The sequence below is a fragment of the Lissotriton vulgaris genome, chromosome 2_1, assembly GCF_964263255.1.
Source record: "Lissotriton vulgaris chromosome 2_1, aLisVul1.2, whole genome shotgun sequence".
NCBI classification, from domain to species: domain Eukaryota; kingdom Metazoa; phylum Chordata; class Amphibia; order Caudata; family Salamandridae; genus Lissotriton; species Lissotriton vulgaris.
Window position 1 is genome coordinate 224,729,654 of NC_141687.1, and position 21,662 is coordinate 224,751,315.

At 45.6% G+C, this 21,662-nt stretch overlaps 2 protein-coding genes across 2 annotated transcripts in view; one reads left to right on the forward strand and one right to left on the reverse strand.

Annotated features, from left to right (window-relative positions):
• The window catches only part of CYB5D2 (cytochrome b5 domain containing 2), an 83,965-nt gene extending 80,219 nt beyond the window's left edge, over positions 1 to 3,746 (reverse strand). Inside the window, exon 1 of the mRNA XM_086954804.1 lies at positions 3,336 to 3,746. Coding sequence (XP_086810930.1) covers positions 3,336 to 3,627 — 292 coding nt within the window. The 5' untranslated portion in view covers positions 3,628 to 3,746. The remainder of the gene's footprint in view (positions 1 to 3,335) is intronic.
• A 569-nt stretch (positions 3,747 to 4,315) lies between these two features.
• The window catches only part of ZZEF1 (zinc finger ZZ-type and EF-hand domain containing 1), a 1,733,356-nt gene continuing 1,716,009 nt past the window's right edge, over positions 4,316 to 21,662 (forward strand). The window contains exon 1 of the mRNA XM_086954803.1: positions 4,316 to 4,769. Within this exon, the coding sequence (XP_086810929.1) occupies positions 4,434 to 4,769 (336 nt within the window). The 5' untranslated portion in view covers positions 4,316 to 4,433. The remainder of the gene's footprint in view (positions 4,770 to 21,662) is intronic.

A 21,662-nucleotide genomic window follows, 5' to 3' on the forward strand; every position in this document is an offset into this window, starting at 1 on the left:
ACCAATACAAATTAGAAATCCAGTAGAACTGCAACAGATACACGACCCACTGAGCAATAATGCACAATCAGTCATACAAGACACAGTGGAAATCCAAACCCTCTTTTGTTAATGAAAAGCATACTCAAACCAGCACTAAGAAAGAGAAGGGGTACTTTAAAAATGTTTATTTTCAAACCTTAGCCTAGTGCATGAAATATGAACAGTAACCACCAAGAAAGCAAAAAGAAATGCAACAATGCATAACATGGTCAGCAAAAACATTTCTAACATGGTTTGCAAATTCTTGCCATCATTACACTCTAAAGCTATTTTTTTTAAATTAGGTTTTATTTTTTTAATCGGAAGAAATTGAGGACATACAGCATAATGAAACTCTGCCACTGAGGGTGATATGTCATGAACCATACGACAAAAAAAGAAAAAATCAACAATGAGGTCATTGATGATAGGAAGGGCGGCTTCTAAAATAGGCTTCAGTAATAGTCATTCACATACAGGACACAACAAATGTCCGATAGCGCATGCATATGTTGACAGTGTTCAGAGACACCATCCTATGAGCACATGGGGAGTTGCCAACCCTTCGGCAGAGTACCAGTCAAGTCGTGAGCGGTCTTTCAGGAGCAAGCACTGAACCTTTAACATTCTAGGCCTCCTGCACCGTAATGGTCAGTAGGTAGGTCTGTAGTGGACTTCAGAAGTCGAATCGAGAGGTAGTATAGTTCCAGCTGGGCATTCCAATATACCATGTCTTTCAGCCATTTATTCACCAGGGCACCTTAGCCAAAAAAAGGGCAACCGAGTTGAAGCACCAAAATACCTTTGGCATCTCTAGAGTACACCCCAGCAGAGCAATCCAGGGCGAAGGCCGCAATTGCAGACCACTCATGAGCAAAGTGAACACAAGAGCCTAGAATCTCCCAACACTTTTGTACCCCTCAGGCGCGCAGTCTGCGCAAAGCCAGTGCATCTTCTGTGAGTTGTATAATCGGTAAAGGAGTAGTGATTGGCTGAGGGGAATATAATATGTGGTGTGATAACTGCCTGTATAGTCCAGGCACACAGCTCTGTCCCAGGTACATAGTCCACTGTGGTAATCTCTGTACGGTGTACATTGGAAGCACGCCCCGCAAATGAGTGTAATGAGTGAGGGCGTGCCTTGTCTCATTACACTGCTGTGTGTGCTGTAAAACATCATGGGTGAAGCCAACAGTGCGCGAACTGTGCTTGCTCACAGTTATAATACAGCTCAGAGTCAGTGCATATAGTCCAGCGGATTCTAGGCTGGTTTTCCACATAGACTAAAGTTATCATGAGGGATTTGAGTGTCTTGAATATTCTTGTCAGTATTGTTATAGAATAGGTAAATAAGTATAACAAAGGGGATGATGGACGGAGCGTTTGAGAAAATCAAACACTCACCCCCAGTCAACTGATCTGGGTTTAATCCATCATCATTCTTTAGCTTACTCCACCACCCCAGTTCAGACATGGCTGTATGCAAATCAGCCTGACCCTGTGCCTCATGGGAACAGTCCAGGCCAAACTGCCAAGCCATGTCTTCCCTGGACCGGAAACAAGCATCCTGGGACTGGTTTCGAGTTCATAACCCTCATCAGCCAGGCTATCTTGAATCCAGTGGCAAAGTGAGCAGTGGACCCACGTCTGGGCATACCCTGCCAACTTAGGGCGAACAAAGCGATACCAAAGGGGATGATGGCCGGAGCGTTTGAGCAAATCAGACACTCACCCCCAGTCAACTGAGCTGGGTTTAATCCATCATCATTTTTTAGCTCATTCCACCACCCCAGTTCAGACATGGCTGTATGCAAATCAGTCTGACCCTGTGCCTCATAGGAACAGTCCAGCCCAAACTGCCAAGTCACGTCTTCCCTGGACCGGAAACAAGCATCCTGGGACCAATTTCGGGGTAATACCCCTCATCAGCCAGGCTAGCTTGAATCCAGTGGCAAAGTGAGCAAGGGACCCACGTCTGGGCATACCCTGCCAACTTAGGGCAAACACAAGGAGATGATGGACGGAGCGCTGAAACTTTTCAGACACTCACCCACAGATCTGGGTAGAATCTATCATCGTTCTTTAGCTCACATCACAACCCCAGTTCAGACACAGCTACATGCAAATCAGTCTTGACCCTGTGCCTCATGGGAACAGTCCAGCCCGAACTGCCAAGCCATGTCTTACCTGGACCGGAAACAAGCATCCTGGGTCCTGTTTTGGGGTGGCATCCCTCATCAGCCAGGCTAGTTTGAATCCAGTTGCAAAGTGAGCAAGGAACCTACGTCTGGGCATACCCTGACAACTTAGGGTGAACACCAGCAAACACAAGGAGATGATGGACTGAGCGCTGAAACTTTTCAGACACTCACCCCCAGTAACAGATCTGGGTTGAACCCATCATCGTTCTTTAGCTCACTTCACCACCCCAGTTCAGACACAGCTCCTTGTGTTTACTTTGTTTGCTCTGAGTTGGCAGAATGTGCCCAGACGTGGGTCCCTTGCTCACTTTGCCACTGGCTGATGAGGGCTTATGCAAATCAGTCTTGACCCTGCTGCTTATGGGAACAGTCCAGCCTGAAATGCCAAGCCAGGACCTTCCTGGACCAGAAACAAGCATCCTAGGACCAGTTTCGGGTCACACCCCTCATCAGTGGAAAAGATGTGGCGCCAGGGCGACTGACTCCGGAATCTGGGGATCACAGTTCGATGTCCGGCACCGGCAGCAGATTAGCCCAGCACCATGTGACTCTGGGCAATAGCTTGCGTAATCTTCCCGACAGCCCCCAGTGCCTAGAGACCCTTACGGGTGATTGTGCGCTTTACAAATGTGGATTATTATCAGCTAGGCTAGCTTGATGGCAGTAACACAGCAAGCAAGGGACCCACATCCGGGCAATTCAAAATTATTACTTTTCAACCTTCCTAAAAATACTCGGGGGATTTATAATTTTCCCAAAATATTCTAGGAGTGGAGTTAGAATATTAAATAAAAATGTCACTTTCAAGTGTCCATCGCGCATACTACTGCCCTGAGGGCACAGTTCTGAGCAAGAAACAAGAGTGCAGTTTTATTATGAGGAATCCCTAGAGATGCCTCCAAGCAAGGCACTAGGCAAAAACGTAGAATGACCAGATGGCTTCACGTCACGGGGGTACCATTTCTCCATTCGTCCACTTTGCCCTCGTTAGTGTAATTAGCTGAGCTAAAATGAACCAAAAGTACAATACACAGATTGCACTATGTTAAATCAAAATCCAGAACTGGGAAAGTTGTATGGGGTTGGCTCTGGTCAACCTACACAAGCAAGTACCTGCAAAGAAACTGTAGGAGCCCCCTGGCCCATAATGCTTGTGTCCTCGCTGCACGTCGAATACTTCCCCCAGAAGTGCAAGGTAGAGCCCGTGGCTTCCTTCAGTTCCAGTGTACCGCCCCAGCTCGGTGCTGGTAAGTAGCCTCTCGGGTGCTTCCTTCGGTCTTGCGCACTCCTCCGGCGGGGGGAAGAGGTAGGATACGCCAGGAAGATCTGCAAGAGGCCATGGATCCCAACCAACCAGCACCACCGCGGCCAGGCAGGTGGCAACGGCTGCTAGATAGCCCAGCATAGCAAGAGAGCGCCAGTCAAAACACAAGCAGACTAGCCCAGGAAGGCTGGCGGCTACACGACTTTTACCGTGAACAGAGAAAGAGGACTAGCGCACCTAATCATCCTACAACCGACAGCGAAGCAGTGCTTACCCTCAAAACTCTCTTAAATGTGTAAATAAGGTAGCCCAGGCCGTGGCCCGGTGTCCATGTCAAACATCCGACGGAAACGCATTCAACCTGGAGTACTGAAAGCTCGAAAGAAACTGCTGGAATTCTATTCGAAGTAAAACTAGATCATCCGTTATATTCCAGGAGACAAGCTCGAAGGCAGACTAGTAACGGCCCAAGCAAGACTGAATGGGGTGGGAAGGAGGACAGGGAAAAAACGCAAAATACACCAAGAACAACACTGCAAATACAAAACATGCCGAAGCGTATGTTAAGTGATTCCATAAGAGAACATAATGTGAAAATCGTTCAATGCAAAACATTAGAAATAAGAGCTGCTGGCACTTGTTGACTTCTTGAAGTTGGCTGTGCAGGTAAATTCACCGTTGTCACGCGAGAGATGAGAGCGTGCTTGCAGTAATCCTATCATAAACACTAGACCGCGAATAGGAAACACCTAATGCAGAGGTTAACCAATCAAAGCTCTTTCCGTGGTGCACTTTACGACTTTTCCTGACACTTTTACGACGTGCCGATGGGACGTTCGTGTGGCGCTTTACGGTAGCCCACAGCAGGCCCGAAGTTGACAGCTCTCTCTCTTCGGGAAGTGGATGCCGGCAGTGGAAGAGGGTGCGGCACGGTGGTCAGAGACGCCATGGGGAACGCAGTGGGCAACGTGGGCAATGGAGAAGAAGAGGAAGCGGTTGAAGGCATGTCAAGCACAGCTGTTGACTCGGGTGGGGGCCCGGAGACTTCTCCTCCCGGGGTGCTGCCGGCACCTGGTCTCCTGCTGGAGCCAGCCCAGCTGCGGGAGGCTGCGGCCCGCCTGCGCCAAGAAGCCTCGCAGGAGTCTCTGGTAGCACAGCACCATGACGTGCTTCTCCGACGGCTGCAGGAAAGACAGAGTCGCGGCGAGGACACCGTCACTCTGGACCAGTTCTGCGAGATGCTGGAGAACCAGGGGGCCGGGGGCCGCGAGGATGGAGAGCAGGTGAGGGATCCTTTTGGGGAAAGCTGGGGATGGACCAGAGATTAGCTGGTTCAGAGCCTGGGCAATCGAGAGAGGAATGGGCAGGGAAAGGGGATGGGTAGTTGCCAGGTTATTGAGGGAACAAACAGGGAAGCAGTTGGGAGAGAATAAATAAGTGAACATGGGATGTGGTGTGAGAACTGGAGGATGATCCTTACCTGTGATGCCAACCTACATGCAGTGCCTTAAATGGGCCGGTACTGTCCGGTACGGAGTACGGGCACTTTTTTATTTTACCAGGGAGAGTACCGGCACTTCTCACGAGAGATGTAATACTTTTAATTGGAGAGTACGGGCACTTGTATTTGTATTTGTATTTTGGTATTTCTAAAGCGCAACAATCGCTCCGAAAGGAGCATCCTGGCGCTGAAAGAAAACAGTGTGCAGAAGTTGAAAAATAGAAGATTAAATTAAGGTCATTACATATCATCAGGGAGAGAGTAGATCCATGTTTTAAGCTGCTTTCTGAAGTGGTTTTCTTGCGTTAGGGATCTGAGATTATTGGGAATTGAGTTCCAGGCTTTTGCAGATAAGAAGGACAAGGACTTGCCTCCTTTAGTTTTGTATTTGAATTTCAGCAACTTAACCGGGTCTTGATTTGAGGATCTCAAGGTCCTTGAGGGATTGTAATGGGGAAATCTGATGAGATAGAGTGGGCCAGTGCCGTTATATGCACGGAAAGCTACTGTTAACATTTTAAACAGAATTCTTTTGGGGAGTGGCAGCCAATGAAGGGTTTTCAAGGCGGCCGAAGCTGATGACCTCCTGGGTAGCTTGAGAACAAGTCTAGCCCCTGCGTGGTGTACGCCTTGGAGCTTTTTAAGAGTGGCTTTCCTTTTAACACCTGCCATCAGACCATTACAGTAGTCAAGACGTGCGAGGATTAGGGCCACTGCTACTGCCTTTCTTGAATCTATAGGTAAGAAGTCGAAGAACTTTTTCAGTGATTTAATTATGTTGAAGCAACTTCCTGCAACATTCCGGACATTCTGATGGAACGATAATTCGGCGGCGAATAGAACGCCCAGATTCCTTGCTGATGCCACAGCTTGGGGGGGTGCAGGGGTGTCCTCAGGTCACCATTTACTAGGACAGAATTCGGGGGTTTTACCCATGGGGAGGATTTCTGTCTTATTGGTGTTGCATTTAAGGTGGTTTTGATTCATCCAGCGGAAGACATCTCTTAGACACTTTTTAAGGTTTAGCTCAGCATCTGTAGAATCATTCTCCAAGGGGACAATGAGCTGAGTGTCATCGGCATATGATGTCACTAATATGCCGTATGACTCTATTAAAGAGATGAGGGGGACCACATAGATGTTGAACAGTAATGGGCTTAATATTGAGCCCTGAGGGACTCCAGAGTGTACATTTTTCTCTTTAGAAAGAAAAGGGCCCAAGGAGATGGTTTGGGATCTATCCGCCAGGAAGGAAATTATCCAGTCTAATGCTACATCTGTGATTCCTATATCCCTCAGTCTGTCTATCAGTATGGAATGAGAGATGGTATCGAACGCCGCCGTGAGGTCTAATAGGATCAAGACGGCGTTCTTCCCTCCATCCTGTAATAGTTTTATTGAATCGGTGAGTTCTATCAAAGCAGTTTCCGTGGAGTGATGTGAACGGAAACCCGATTGCTGGGGATGAAGGATATGATGAGCTTCAACATAATTTTTTAGTTCTTTATGGACCATTTGTTCAGTTATCTTGCCTAAAACAGGGAGGAGTGAGATTGGGCGTAGATTTGTGAGGTCTGTGGGAGATTTGTTTAATTTTTTCATGAGGGGTTTCACAATTGCATGCTTCCATTCGCGAGGCACGACGCCTGAGCTCAAGGAAGCATTAACAATCTCATTAATGATGGGATTGACCACCTCAATTAGTTGATGAAGAATTCGAGGGGGGCATGAATCAGAAGGGGCACCTGATTTACATTTCAGAATTGCCTCCCGGGTCTGGAGAAGTGTGACCGGGGTGAAGGTTCTAAGGCAGCTTGACGAGTTCTCTCCAAAGGGCGGAGGAATAGGGGACAGGGCTTGACGAGGAAGTTGGAAGTCCTTTTGTATTGATAAGATTTTTTCCTCGAAGAAGTCCGCAATCCGGTTGCAGAACTCTGAGGAAGGTGGGATTTCAGGTTGGAGAGCTCTTGGATGAGTAAATGACTTGACAATAGAGAAGACCGTTTTTTGTTTTTGCTTGGCTGTGTTGATGGCATTGACGTAGAAGTTTTTCTTAGCTAATTTAATGGCGTTGATGTAGGTTTTCCTCTGCTGAATGTATAAACTTCTGTCTATAAGGTCATAAGTTTTACGCCAGCTGCGTTCTCTTTTCTTGCATAGAAGATGTATTTTTGCTAGCTCAGATGTAAACCAAGGGGCGTTTATCTTCCTGTTTTTCCCTTTTCCCTGGGGGTGGTTTGGAGGTAGCCTGCCCTTGATCTCCTGTCGCATCCAAGTGTGAAAACATTTGGAGCCCTGGGCAGCATCTCCAGGCATATTCGGGATAAGTGCATTGACAATGGGGTTGGTCTTAAAATTGGCTTCTACTCGTGTCCAGTTGACCTGGTTCACTGGATTATGGGTAGGTTTAGCTGTTGATTGGGACCATGGGAGTTTTATGTAGAAGGGAATCAAGCAGTGGTTTGACCAAATTTGGGGGACAGGATTTTGAATTTCCAGAAGGGGAAAGTTAGTACATATCCCGTCAAGGGTGTGACCGGCTTGATGGGTGGGTTGTGTCACTGCTTGTTGAATGTTGAAGATCTCTAAGGTTTGGAGGAAATTCAGTGCATGCGTGTCGGATGTAGATTCTAATTGTAAATTAAAATCACCCAGGAGTGTAAAGTGTGGGTAGCGAAGTAGAAATTGTCCCAAGGAATCACTAAGTGAATCTAAGAACTTTACGGCACTGCCTGGTGGTCGGTAAATTAAGCCACCTGAAAAAGAGGACGACTCATTTAGCTTGATGGAAAAACCCAGTCCTTCGGCACCCTTAAGAGGAGCTAAAGTAAAGGTGTGACATTTTATATGGCTTTTGAGCACCACAGCTACTCCTCCTCCCTTCCCTTTCGGTCTATTTTGTCGAAAGATAGTATAACCAGGTGGAAGTGCAACTGATAAGTCAGGGTTGCTGTTCTCTGTTAGCCATGTCTGTTATGAAGAGACAGTCTAACTGTGTGTTTACGATAAGATTGTTTATGTCTTGACTATGGCAGCCCATGGAGTGAGCGTTTATCAGCCCTCCTTTAAAGTGAGAGTGGCTGGCCCTAGTGTTGTTGGGAAGAGTTTGAGTCTTAACTGGGGCCCAAGGTGAGTGCCAATGACAAGAGCGGCATGAAAAAGGTCACTTAATTGTGTCCATATCAATCCTACAGGGACAGCCTGTGAGTGTATTGAAGCTCATAAACTCGCTCACCTGGTATGATCGGGCAGAGTGAGATGGACCAGCACTTCCTGCACCTGGCGCAAACTTGGCGCGGACGGGCGCAGACGGACTTTCCTTTGGGGCACCTTTGGCGCGCCGTCGTCGGGCCCGCTGCGTGGACGGGGACTGTTGTTCTTTATATACAGGTGGAGGAGGGTGGGAGGCGTCGCAAGACTGGAGCGCTGCCCTTCTTCTACCCCAAGGTGGTGGCCGTCCCTGTGGCCGATCGCGGCAGCTGCCAATCGCTGCGCGAGGGCCAGGGTTCGAGGTGCTATAAGGACAGGGGTGAGTGCTGTTTTAAAAAGGGAAAGTGAGTCTTCCCAAAATTACATGACAATAGTAACACCAATTTGCACAATATATAAAAGCTAATCAGCCTAACCCCCGGCTTTCCGCCTCAGGGGAAGAGTACGAAGCACACTGGAATTGTGCGCGCGATGGTAAATGCCGTTTTTGTACCTGGGAGGGCGGGAGGCGTCGCAAGACTGGAGCGCTGCCCTTCTTCCACCCCAAGGTGGCGGCCGTCCCTGTGTCCGATCGCGGCAGCTGCCAATCGCTGCACGAGGACCAGGGTTTGAGGTGCTATAAGGACAGGGGTGAGTACTGTTTTAAAAAGGGAAAGTGAGTCTTACCAAAATTACATGACAATAGTAACACCAATTTGCACAATATTTAAAAGCTAATCAGCCTAACCCCCGGCTTTCCGCCTCAAGGGAAGAGTACCAAGCACACTGAAATCCGGCACTTCTCACGAGAGATGTAATACTTTTAATTGGAGAGTACGGGCACTTCTCAGAAATAAGCAGGGACTCTGGTACAGAGTACCTGCACTTCTTTTTTTCCATTTTAAGCACTGCCTACATGAGAGTGCTTATGGGAGCAGTAGTGGGGTGGCCATATGCTATAAGGGATCTAGTGGGACCATGAAGAAAGTAATAATCTTTATTGTCGATTATTTAAAGTAATTGCAATGATAATTGGACCATGAAGTAGCTCGTCGGCTGCGTAGGAGGACGAGGGTATAGTTTGGTTCTCACAAATGGGAGTAGCACTGGGAACAGGAGAGGGTTTTGTGGGGGAGCAGTGCAAGTGACAGTTAACGGGTTTGAGCGGAAACGAGGCGGCTACTGGGGGAAGCAAGGACGACTCATCAAATAAGTGGTTCCAGGGACACGGGTGATGCAGTTATCAAAGGAGAAATGGGAGGGGTCGGTTTGTTGTGGCAGGAGGCAGCCCAGACGACGTTGGTACCTGCTTTTCATGCGCCTTAATTGATGTAGGCTGCACGGCCTTAAACAGATGTATGTTTTATGTATAAAAAAAAACTAGTACAATTGTGCCCATTTTGGTAACAGTTTAAATGCAACTAAGTTCCTAGTATCCTTTCTTTATTTCCTCTGCAAGCTTTCTAGAAATCTGTGTTAAATGAACTATTGGTACACTACAGGAACATAATTTCAAACCACTTGTCATACCAGCAACAGAGACATGTAATGGATATTCTTAATTGCTCATCAACTCTGAGCATTTAAGTTGTATAGGTGGTTGCTCGACAAAAACATTCTAGCTCCCCCCTCTTTTACCCTTGTGTGCTGTTGGATTAGTCAAATCATTATCAGCCTCGCTGCTAAGCTGTGTAGCATCACATCGTTTCACGAAAGTATTAGTTACTCCACCCTATTATCCTGTCTGCCATTTGCATCTCATAATTGACACCGCAACTTACAAGGGACAATGGTGGGCTAGTCATGCAGGTCGTCTCTTACCAAGACTTAAAATTATAACATACCGTCTACAGTTCCCTATTAGTTTTTCATCAATATTGTGGTTCCTGATGGAAATGAAAGACAAAATGTTGCTCCTGTCCCAATTCCTAGGGATAGTAATACCATCTGCAGTCTTAATGCAGTAATTGGAACAAACCTTTAGAGAGCTTCAAGATCAGCCGTACACCCGAGTTGTGATTTCCAAGCTATACCAACTTTGTACAAACATATTTGGTAACTTGGTTAATCTTGACCGTGAACAGTGGGAGCCGGATAGAGGTCAACATGTAGGTGGTAGAATATTGCTCCAAACAAAATAAATCAATCGCCATGAATAACAAATACAAGCTCGGACGTTATTCAACAGTCCACAGAAACTACAAAAATGTGACCCATGCTTATATCCTACGTTTACTCGCGGCTCTTGCGCCCCACCGTACTGCAGACTCCACACATTTAGCCTGGAACTGCTCTATGATCCTAGCCTTTTGGAAGGAAGTCTTTGATATTATGATTGATATCACGGATAATTGAACTGAATGGTCCCCTCTGATCGCACTTTTGGAATATGATGCCTAAAACCCACTCAGTATCAGGAAGCTGACTGCTATTAGCCTAATCCTCTCAAAACTTAGGATACCTACACCCTGGACCCCGTAGTTCACTGCCCTCCGCAAATAGTTGGTTAAAGAACTCTTCACGTTTTGATGACTTAGCAGAAACCCTTGTGTATATATAAGCAGCAAACACAAGGAGATGATGGACGGAGCACTGAAACTTTTCAGACACTCACCCCCAGTCACAGATCTGGGTTGCATCCATCATCATTCTTTAGCTCACTTCGCTAACATTGGATTCAACCCAGATATGTGACTGGGGGTGAGTGTCTGAAAAGTTTCAGTGCTCTGTCCATCATCTCCTTGTGTTTGCTTTGTTTGCCCTAAGTTGGCAGGGTATGTCCAGACGTGGGTCCATTGCTCACTTTGCCACTGGATTCAAGCTAGCCTGGCTGATGAGGGCTGTTAGCCCGAAACCGTACCCAGGATGCTTGTTTCCAGTCCAGGGAAGACATGGCTTGGCAGTTCAGGAGCATTGTTCCCATGCAGGGTCAAGACTGATTTGCATATAGCTGTGTCTGAACTGGGGTGGCGAAGTGAACTAAAGAACGATGATAAATTCAACCCAGATCTGTCTGTCTGTCTCTCTATCTATCTATCTATCTATCTATCAGGTTTTTGGAACCCTTTAAGGACATGTACCCAACAAATGCTGGTAATCTCCTGCACTCTCAAAGTCCTGCCTAGTTTTAGGTCACTCCTAACCATTTTCATGTCTACCAGACGAGGAACTATTGGCATTGCATATACCTGACACACATTCGGGCTCATATTCACGCTATTATTTCTAGCACTGCCTCCCATGTTTCTGTTTATATGGTGTATATGATGATGGTGGCTAATTGGCCTAATGATAAATATCGACCCCTGCGGTAAATGAAATGAAGTTAGAAAAAATGAGGAGCCATATCCTTTGTATGGTGCATTTCAATTTTTTAATCAACTTGAGCTAAAGACTCATTTTTTGCTGAAATCTGTATTGAACAGTACACCATACATCAAAGGGAACATTGTGCAGATCATAAAACTCCAGTTGGGGTAGTTTTAATGTTCAAGTTGTTTTGGCTTTCTATGTCTCCATCTGGTTGTAGAAACTGTTCTGTGACTGAAACCCACAGTCCCTTTGCCGTTAAGTAAAATAGGTTTAAGACTTGGAGGGTCCGTAGACAAAGAACCAACTTAAATAACCTGGGTTACTTAGTTAGGCCCTCATCATTCTCATAAAAAAAATCACAGGTTTATAGATTTAAAAACCTTCTCAGAAAATTGAAATTCTCTGTTACCTGCCACTTTATGTACTGATATAAAATATTGTCCTAAACTCAACGTGTCAATCCTGTGCTAAATTTGGTCACATTTTTAACTCAGTTGGTACAAGATAGACGTACCAACGTACCGTATTTGAAATAGCCATGCTATAAATGGACTACCCATGTTACTTTCTTTTATTATATTCTTCATTGCCGTTAGCAAACGCTTTGGCATTTTGTGGAAAAGGTATCTGCTGTTGCAGTAGATGACAAGAATCAGAAATCATTCTGTTAGGTTTGCAATAGGCAGACAAGCCAGGCAGGTAATCAGCGGAAGAGGCTGCCCAGAGCAGGCAGTGGATTCGTCTTTTGCAAAAGTTGATGATTTAAATCATGTAATATAATTGTTTGCTATTTCTAGAGAGTCTGGAGCAGAGACCTGTTCTCTGATGCACATGTAAAACAGCCAGTAAGTGCAACATGGACACTGAGAGTATGTCTTTGATTTGGTCTTCCAGGGCCAAATACTTGATGGTTTTGACAACCAGGTATAACGTGATGCTTCTTTATAGATTTCTTTTTACACTTTAAAGGTGCGAAAGGGAACAATGTTTCTTGCTGTTGAAGCTGGTCTGATAAGTTTCCAATATTTTTGATGGAAATGTGTGTTTTATGTCCAAGGGCGGCAGTTTACATTGTCCCAAGTAAAGACTTAGCTTTTGTTTTTTTAATACCGTATTTTATTGGCATTTGAACAATAATAACATTGATAGTACACTGTCCAGAAAGTAGACCCAAATCCTTAAGGTAATGTTGTGGATTGCCACATTAATCACAAAGAAAAAGGAGAATGACTGCTGCGCTTCACCACCCCAGCTCCCTGCGCCCACGGGTTGACACACTGCGGACCACCACCAGAATTAGGAAGCATAGTTGCCACCTTCATTAAGCTCTGTAAGTTTGCACTTCGTGGTCCAGAGATTGGGATGTGTGGTGAAATTGTAATCTTTTTCCCTCAACACCATTTAAGAGGTATAATAAAACCAATTTGGGGGTCTGTTAAGGTGTTTGACCGCTGAACCTCCCCCAGACAAGTTAAGACCCCCCTTGAGCCCTCCCACCCAGAAAAGAATAGGGACCGGGCATCCCCATACCATATGAAGAAAGTCTCCATGATGGATGGAGCAATGCAGGCAGGTCGGGGAGGCGAGCACACCAATGTGCCATAGTCTGGAGCGTGTGATGTAAACTCTGAAGGTATTTGAACTTTATGAGACTATATTGGCCGGGGATAGCTACCTCCCTCGAAAAGCCAGTCATCGTTGTTAGTCTGTTTAAGACCCTGTGCCCATGTTGCCCAAAACCTGAAAGGAGTTTGGTGTGTTTATAACTAGTGACAATTATGAATGAATGCATTTATTATGTCAGGTGGGTGGGCTGAGAAGTACCTGGACTGCCAAGGGACTAAAAACTCAAGGAGCTCCTCTGGAACTGAGACATAGGATTGGAGTGCATGTCTGAGCTGCAGGAAGCAATAAAATTGGGGTTTGTGAAGTTCATATTTTCCCTGAAAGCTGTGAATGATTCAATAGTAGTCCCTACCATAATGTCTCCCATGGTTGCGATCTCAATGTGATTTTAGGTGCCCAAGTCCTCCAATACAGTCAATCATGGGAGCCAGCACCCATTACATAGTAGGATTTCCCTTGATAGGCGTTTGTTCCACCGCAGTGACTTGAGAGTGTTGTGCCAAACACAGAACACTGCCCTTGTTGCTGAGGGGAGTGCTGGAGGAAGTGTGCCACCTTACCAGGTGTGTGCATTTGGCTGCATGGGCGGACGTTCCTTCCAATATATGGCTGCTAAACTATGGAACACACTACAACTGTGGATTCGAAGTATAAATGACCTTTTATCCTTTAGAAAGGCAATTAAGACCCACTTGTTCTGCTAAGCTGACCCTAAAGCTTGTGGTATGTTGCGCTCTCTCCTGCCTGGTCCAGCGCCGGGACGCCCCTTCGCTGGGGCAGCCGTTGCGCTATATAAGCAGCTGTAACATAACATAACATTTCTCTGAGGAGTATGCTTGAGTATCTTAAGCCTTGATACCACCACTCATTAAGAATCACTAGGTGTGCGGCTCAATAATATGAAAGGATGTCACGTGTGGCCAGCCCTTCCTCAAAGGTGGCTTTGAAGAATTTGGCAAGTTCGATTCTGGGTGATCACTCCTTCCAGAGGAAGCGCTGCAGAGCCGCATCAGGCGGGTAAAGAAAAGACGATAGCCATGAATACTCAAAGCAGTGCAACCTCTTGACAGCACTGACTACATTTATTTCATGAGTCGGAGAATTCACCCAACTTTCAGAGCAAATTTACTTGGATTGGTACCAGAGTTATGTTATCCAATCTGCATTTTAGTTAGAGCAAGTAATACAGCTGCCTGCTCTTGACTTATCTTTACTCTCTGTTAACCACATGGGTGCTGCTGACGAGCTGAGCTCGTCACGGCTGTTGGAACGTTCGCACGCGGTGCTAATTTCCCCGCTGTGCTGAACGATCTAAAACGGGTGTGGCTGTGACGAGCTGAGCGCGTCATGAGGGCAGCTCCGATGCGCCTCAAGACCAGCTGAGCACGTTACTAGCACATCGGCGCCGCATGCGGCCCCCTACTCCCCCTGCACAGCGGGGGAAAACACCCCGCAGCGAAGGGCTTACTTGGAACATGGATATGTAGCCAATGGTACCTCAATTAGATACTGAGGAAATAAAGAAGAGGATGAGACGCCTCCAAGTTATCCCAAATAGAGAGACCTCTTGTTTCTATGAGTTCACTGTGTGCACTGCGAGTTCATGTTGCATCCCATTTTAACACTTTCATGACTGGAGAACTCAAGATCTCAGCCCATCAGTTCATTCTGATGAGATTCCGTTTGAATCTGATTCTTTTGATGTTTGGGTATCCAGCCAGAAGATTCAAACACTCGGACTTGCCCATGTGCCTCTGTGATTCTAAGTCACCACAAAATGATCTACATCTGGTACTCTTTTGTAGCGCGTATGCCCAAGAAAGAAAGACATTTATCATCCCTATTTTGTAGAGGAACCATTTTTGGCAATGTCTGGTAGCTTTGTTTTACTTAAAATTATTGCCTAAGTCAATGGTTTGTTTTGCTGTGGCATCCTTTCTGTGGGCGTGCATACAGAAGAGGAACCGTGAAACCTAGGGACGAAGTTTGGGGGCCTTTTATCCCTCAGTGGTTCTTAACTCATTTATCAATTCTTAATTCAATGTATTTTGCACGATTTTGACCATGTAATACTTTGGGGCCAGTACTCACGAACCTGATAAGGCTGGCCTGACTTGATCTGACTTTCATTTTTATATTGTGGTTTTATGTATTGTTATGTACTTTTATGACCTTTTTGTAAAAAGACCGAATATAGTTTTATGAATGAATGAATGACTGGAGAACTCTTGCGTTTCACTTCAGTGTTGGAAACTCTATCCACAAAGAGAAGCAGTGAATTACGTCTCCATCAGATTACAACTTTGCTTCCAGTCACTGTACTCCATCAGAGATTTTATGTTTTTTCTACTGACTAGGCTGATTGGCAAAAGATAAACATCTTAAGGGCTTATTGCATAATGTAATGAAATATAAGGGATTTGATGTGATGAAGTTCACAGGGATGAGTGATTAAATAAGTATCAGTCTGCAGAATAGGGAATTGGGGTGGTTGGAGAAAAACAGGTGCTAAGTATGAAATCACTACTGCCCAGTGTGGAAAGAGTCAGTGCCTGATCAGTTTTTTCAAAATCTGCAGAAGTCGTGCGTTCAATTTTTTGTGATGAAAATTGCCAATTGGTAGAACAAAGATTTGAAAAATTGTCAATGGGATCTTTAACATGTACCTGCATGTCAAAAGTGAAAGCATGGCACTTGGTGTGGGTTTAAAGGGCATTTGCCTGTTGAGTAAAGCTAATTTCCACTGAGAAGGATTGAGGTGTCAAGTGATAAGAACAAGAGGTTTGACCTTCAAAGAATGAAGAGACATTTCCTGAAGTGGTGCATATCTAACACAAACTCCAGCAGTTGATAGAGCTGGGTGTCTTCAGCATTGGTGAAATATTCTGTGCGAAACAAGTTTTGACCATGTGCTCTAGTGACCATTGACAATGTACAGTGCTCCACTACCTTTAGACTACGTTTGTGGTATTGAAATACTATATACACAGATTTATATACATTGTGATTGGAACCTACGTTGTAAAAAAGAAAACCCTTATATTTTTGCTACCGGAAATCAAGTTCTACATTAACCTTTATCAAGCATGACTTCATTTTTTTGGGATCCGGTTATGATTTCTGGCCTGATTTTGAGAATGGTCAGTTTGAGAAAAAATATGTTCATAACCATTGTTTTTTCTCCAGTGCTCGCACGTGCCTTGTATGGGGTTAGGGATAAACTATTTTACTTCCATTAGAATTCTATGTATTTATTCTGCATGTTGTGACGTTAATATTGGACAGCCCAGTGCAAGTGTTGGCATCATATTCATTAATACATTTTGTATGTAGTAGAAATGTCTGCTGAAATATAGTGTATTGTGCTTTAAGGCTCTGTAATGCTTTTAGGTATACCTGTAGGAGGCTAGCTTAGTATATGGTGCACACTTATTTAAGTGAAGTACCTTGCACTAATCCAGACTACCCTTCTGGTGATTTTTAGTGGTCTTAGACAACCATAGAACACTCTCTAAGTGGTAGCTGTGGTGAGCAGCTTTCAGGCTTAGTCAGGAAGGAGTGTTAAGCAGCTTGTTTTATCAGAACTAATCATATAGTGTAGAGCAAACAAAAATGAACCATACAGTGTAGTTATAAAAATAGTTATATTTATTATGCACACTCAAAAACACATTGGCATATCTCCTAACCGGAGATATCAACCCAATACACAAATTATTTTAAATGGAAACCGGTAAGTAAGCACAAATACACAGTGGTCTCCATGGGGAGACCAAACTATATGCTAAAGAAGTGGAATGCGAACTGTGACTGAAGTCGAAACTTGGACCATAAGACTCAGAAGAGCTGGGGACCGAAGGAACCACCCATGGTAAGCACCCAGGAACCTCACGGAGTCTGTGTTCAGAGTGGAAACACAGCCGCGTACTCAATGCAAGTCATTGGGAAAGTCGCACTCGCAATTTTTAAGAAGGACCCTTCCCTGTGGACCCTGAAGCAACCCTGTGGATGATGGATGGCTGAAGAGTCACTCCACCCATGGATACCTCAGTAACCAGGACACCTACACTAGGGAAGCCGTGTGCATAGGTGCGAAATAACATCAGAAACCGCTGTAGACAACAATGGAGGACTTCAGCAAAGATGCTGCTGGCGAAGAAGGTGAAAGAGTCCGATTGAATCCAATGATGGATTCTCGAAGAGAGGCACCTGCAAGCAGAGGAGACAGAGGAGGCACGGAAGCCCAATGACTAAGAAGCAGGAGTGAGGACTGAGAACTTGTCGCTGCAGCTGTGAGGACCAGGTGACGCTGTGGAAGACCAGGAGCAGTTCGTCGGAAGTCAAGAACCGGGGGTAGGTGGCTCTGTGGGCAGGGAGTGGGGGGTTCCAGTGGGAGCACCAACAAGCTTTGGCAGGAGCAAGAGATGTGGTAAACGAAAAAGGTGCAGCGTTGGGAACAACTAGATTGAGAGAATCACCAAGTGCAGGAGAGTATGAGCAGGTGAGCCCACTGAAGTCAAGGAAGAGTATCAAGAGGACCGATTCGCAAGAGGACCTCGAGCAGCTCACCAAAGATGCAGGCCCACGGTGCAGAGGATGCTGTGAGGAGGAAGAGATGCTTGAGCTTCTTGTAGTCTGAAGATCTCTGGAGGAATGAGTCAACAAGCCTTGGCAACGGCAAGTCAATGCTGTGCTCAGGGGTTCTGTTCCAGCGGTTCCCGGGATACTGTCTTCTCAAACCTGCTGAGAAGACGGTGCAGGCCTCGAGGGAGTTGCAGAACCACCACCTGTGTTGCTGAGCCTTTTGGAGTCCGTAGGACATCAGGAGCAACATATTGGTCAGCTTTGTTGTGGTGCTTGCAGGGGAGTGACTCCTTCACTCCAAAGGAGATTACTTCGAGTTTCTGTGATACCCACCGCCTGGTGAAGAACCTTGATGAAGCACAATCACAGACGACGCAGAAGACTGGCAGGACGACGAGACCTGGAGCAGCAGGAGTCTTTCTTGATGCAGTCTCGGTTCCAGGCGAAGACAAGCGAAGCCCAAGGCGCCCAGACGGTTGAAGTTGAAGTCGTTTCGGATTTGAATCTTGTCCCATGACGAATCTGAAGAGCCCCCCATAGGTAAGCTCTTAAGTACCCTAGAGAAAGGTTTGGGACGATTCAAGGTTCCCCTCCCAGAGGAGTAGCTGGACAATGTGGAGGATACTCCCATGTCCTTTGTCCAGTTTCGTGCCAGAGTGGGAGCCAACATTTAACTGCACTGGCTCAAACTGGAGTATGCAAGGAGGGCATCAAATGTGCCCTTCAAAGCAGTCTGGGGTGCTCCGAAACACCACCGCCACAGCCCAATACACTAAGTCCTGTCTGTTTTTTTGCCTTCCCCCTGCTCGAGCTCAGTTCAGCAGCAGGAGGTCACAATCATGTCTGTGGTCGGCAGCAGCTTTAGCTTGCTGTTAGACCCTAAAAGGCCGGTACTGGGAATACAGTGGAGTACCCTAGGGGAGCCCCCCAGTACATGGGATCCTACATCCAACACTGGAATTGTTGTTGGGACGGGATTCCAACATGTTTGATACCAAACATGACAGGTGTCGGTGCAGCCAATATATAGTTAGACATCTCCTATCTGACTTGATGTCCACTATATATATTAAATTAATGACCGCACTTACAAAGCCTTGAGAATCGACACTGGGATTTGTAGAAGGGCGCTGCTCATGCATGGGCTCCCTCACATGTGTAACCGAGCACCCTGCACTGAGGACTGAAGAGCCAGCCATAGTGGTGAATGATAGGTTTTAAGTGCAGTGACCTCAGATATAAGGACACTTATATGTTGTAAGTGGTGCTAGCACCAACTTACACAGGCTGCAATGGCAGGCATGTAATCACAGTTTGAGTGGCCTCTCTTGGGTGGCGTATGTATGTATGTATAGGCATTTATATAGCGCACTACTTACCCGGAGGGTCCCAAGGCGCTTCGACCGCTGCAAAACGCTTCCTGTTTTCCCTGAGTGATGGTCCCTTAATGGGTATCTCCAGGGTGAGGCCAGGCATCCCCGGCGGTCTGGTGGGGCCGTTAGTGAAGATGAGGCAAGCTAATGCCCAGAGTTGCCGAGTGTGATCGCTGATCAGAGTGGGCACCGAGGCGAGAGAATTATCGAGTCCGCTGACCCTGGTCCAGAAACCTGCCGCGCCGGGAATCGAACCCTGGTCCCGGGCCGTCCTCTGCTCTCGGGTCTGCCGCCTCTAACCAGTGAGCCACACTACTTCACATGGCATAATACATGCTGCAGCCCCTGGGTGACCCCTGTTGTACCTACTCCCTGGGTACCTTGGTACCATACACCAGGTACTTAACTGGAGACACTAGTAGCCAATTGGGAAGGTACCAAAGTACTTACCACTGTCAAATTTATGGAGGAAGCATAGTGACTGGGGTCCTGATGAGCAGGATCCCAGTTAGACTAGTCAGAACACAGAATAACACCAGCAACAAGAAGGGGTAAACATGAAAGCAGATCCTACTTTCCTACAATACCCATATGATATTTTTGGTTGGAAGCCTTAAGGCTGTTAAACAAAATGTGTGCATATTGTCACTCGTGTTTTAAGTTTGCTTCTTATTAGCTATTATTATACATAATTGAATGAAACCACAACGTAACTGGTTGAACACAACTAATAATGTATATTGCTTGCTGGACTTTTAATGGGAATTGAGAAGGCCTGTTCATGGCTTGCTCATTACAACACTGTCAGCTGAAGAGCTTCTAGTAAGAACATTTCTTTCTAGTTATTGCTCTCTTGGCAATATGACCATTGGACTTTACGTTTTTCTTAACCTTCCAAAACTCTGACTAGATCTTGGGTGTGACGCAGTCGTTAATCTTTACTAGCTGATAAAAAGACTTGCCATATTATGTAAATAACTGAAGTCTTTGTTTATCTCATCAAGGAAAGGAATATCTCATCAAGGAAAGGAAAAAGAATGCTACATATTTCTACCTTTCTCATTATCTTGTCTGGTGTTTTTTAAAAGAAATGTTTCGTTCCTGACTGTCACACCCTGAAGGTACTGCGCTGTGGGAGCTTTTGTCTAACAGTGAATTATAAGAAAAACATTGCTATGCAAATATGCAGTGCCTTTCAGGATGTAGACATAAGCAGGTGAGGCAGTACTGCTTACCCACGCACACAAATCACTCTACGACATCGGACCAGATTGCCTCAACTCTCGACTGTCCTTCTACACCCCCTCCCGCCAACTTCGCTCTTCCAGCCAAGCCTTCGCCACTGTACCTCGCATCAACAAGACCACCATGGGAGGCAGATCCTTCTCATACCTGGCTGCCAAAACATGGAACTCACTCCCCGCTTACCTTCGCCTCACCCAGAATCACCCAGCGTTCAGAAAGCAGCTTAAAACGTGGATATTTGACAAATAATCCTCCTCCCCTTCCTAAGCGCCTTGAAACCCTCTGGGTATGTAGTGCGCTATATAAATGTTATGACTTGACTTGACTTGACTTGCGCTGTAGTCCAGATCAGCTATTGAAATGAGAGTAAAATGATTTCTTGTGGGGGTTAAAAAGTAGTTCTCATTCCTGATTGAAGTATTTTTAACTGGGTAAATAATTTAAAAATATATATTTTCAATGTGGCTGCTGCTTTCTCTTCAGCTGAAATTATTTACAGACATGGTAATGTGCAATTGTTACTTGAAAGCCCCATTTCTGATCAGGAAAGAGAAGTAAAACAGCTTCTTGTGGCACATTGGTGAGCATATTACTTGGACCATATGCGTAGAAACTTTGGTAGAATACTGTGCATGTATTTTATCCTTTTACTTTTCTTTTCTATTCTTCGTAGAGTGTCCTGAGGTTTGAGAACAAAGCATCACACAATTTAATGTAGTGTGATAGAGTAAGAGCTTTTTGGCTGTGACTCGTCACTACCACACAATGTACACTTGACTTTTTTCTAGGCCATTTTTCATTGACCGAGAGTAAGCAAGTTAGGCAGCATTAATGACACTGTGAGTCAGTGTGGCGTTCCAAAATGTAATAGTCGTAGCACATTAGGGTAATTGCTTTTTGCTCAGTGTGCCACGCAAGAGCGTGTATAAATGCTGTACAAAACAAGAAAATGACATATTCATAAAATCCTTATAAAGCAATGGCACACCAGAAGAACTACATATGTTTGTGGCAACCAAATCTCTTGATGTAATGTCATGCTTACTGTCACAATTCTTAATAACAAAAGAGAGCCTATTATTGTGAATTCCTATAAAGACTATATGTCTAAGTGACGAAACACACAGTGACTGGACTAAATTAAATGGGTGGTCAAAAAACTAAAGGGACAGGGAGAAAAAACTATTCTCTAAAAGAACCCTCACTCACCCTAGTGGTGACATGCTTCATCATGGGGTTCGTCACAGGAGGGACCGAATATCCCCCTGTGTGCTGCAACGCCTGCAGTTGCAGCGGAGCAGGTATGTCAACAGTGAAGTGTGTGAAATCAGTGAATAAGTGGTGAC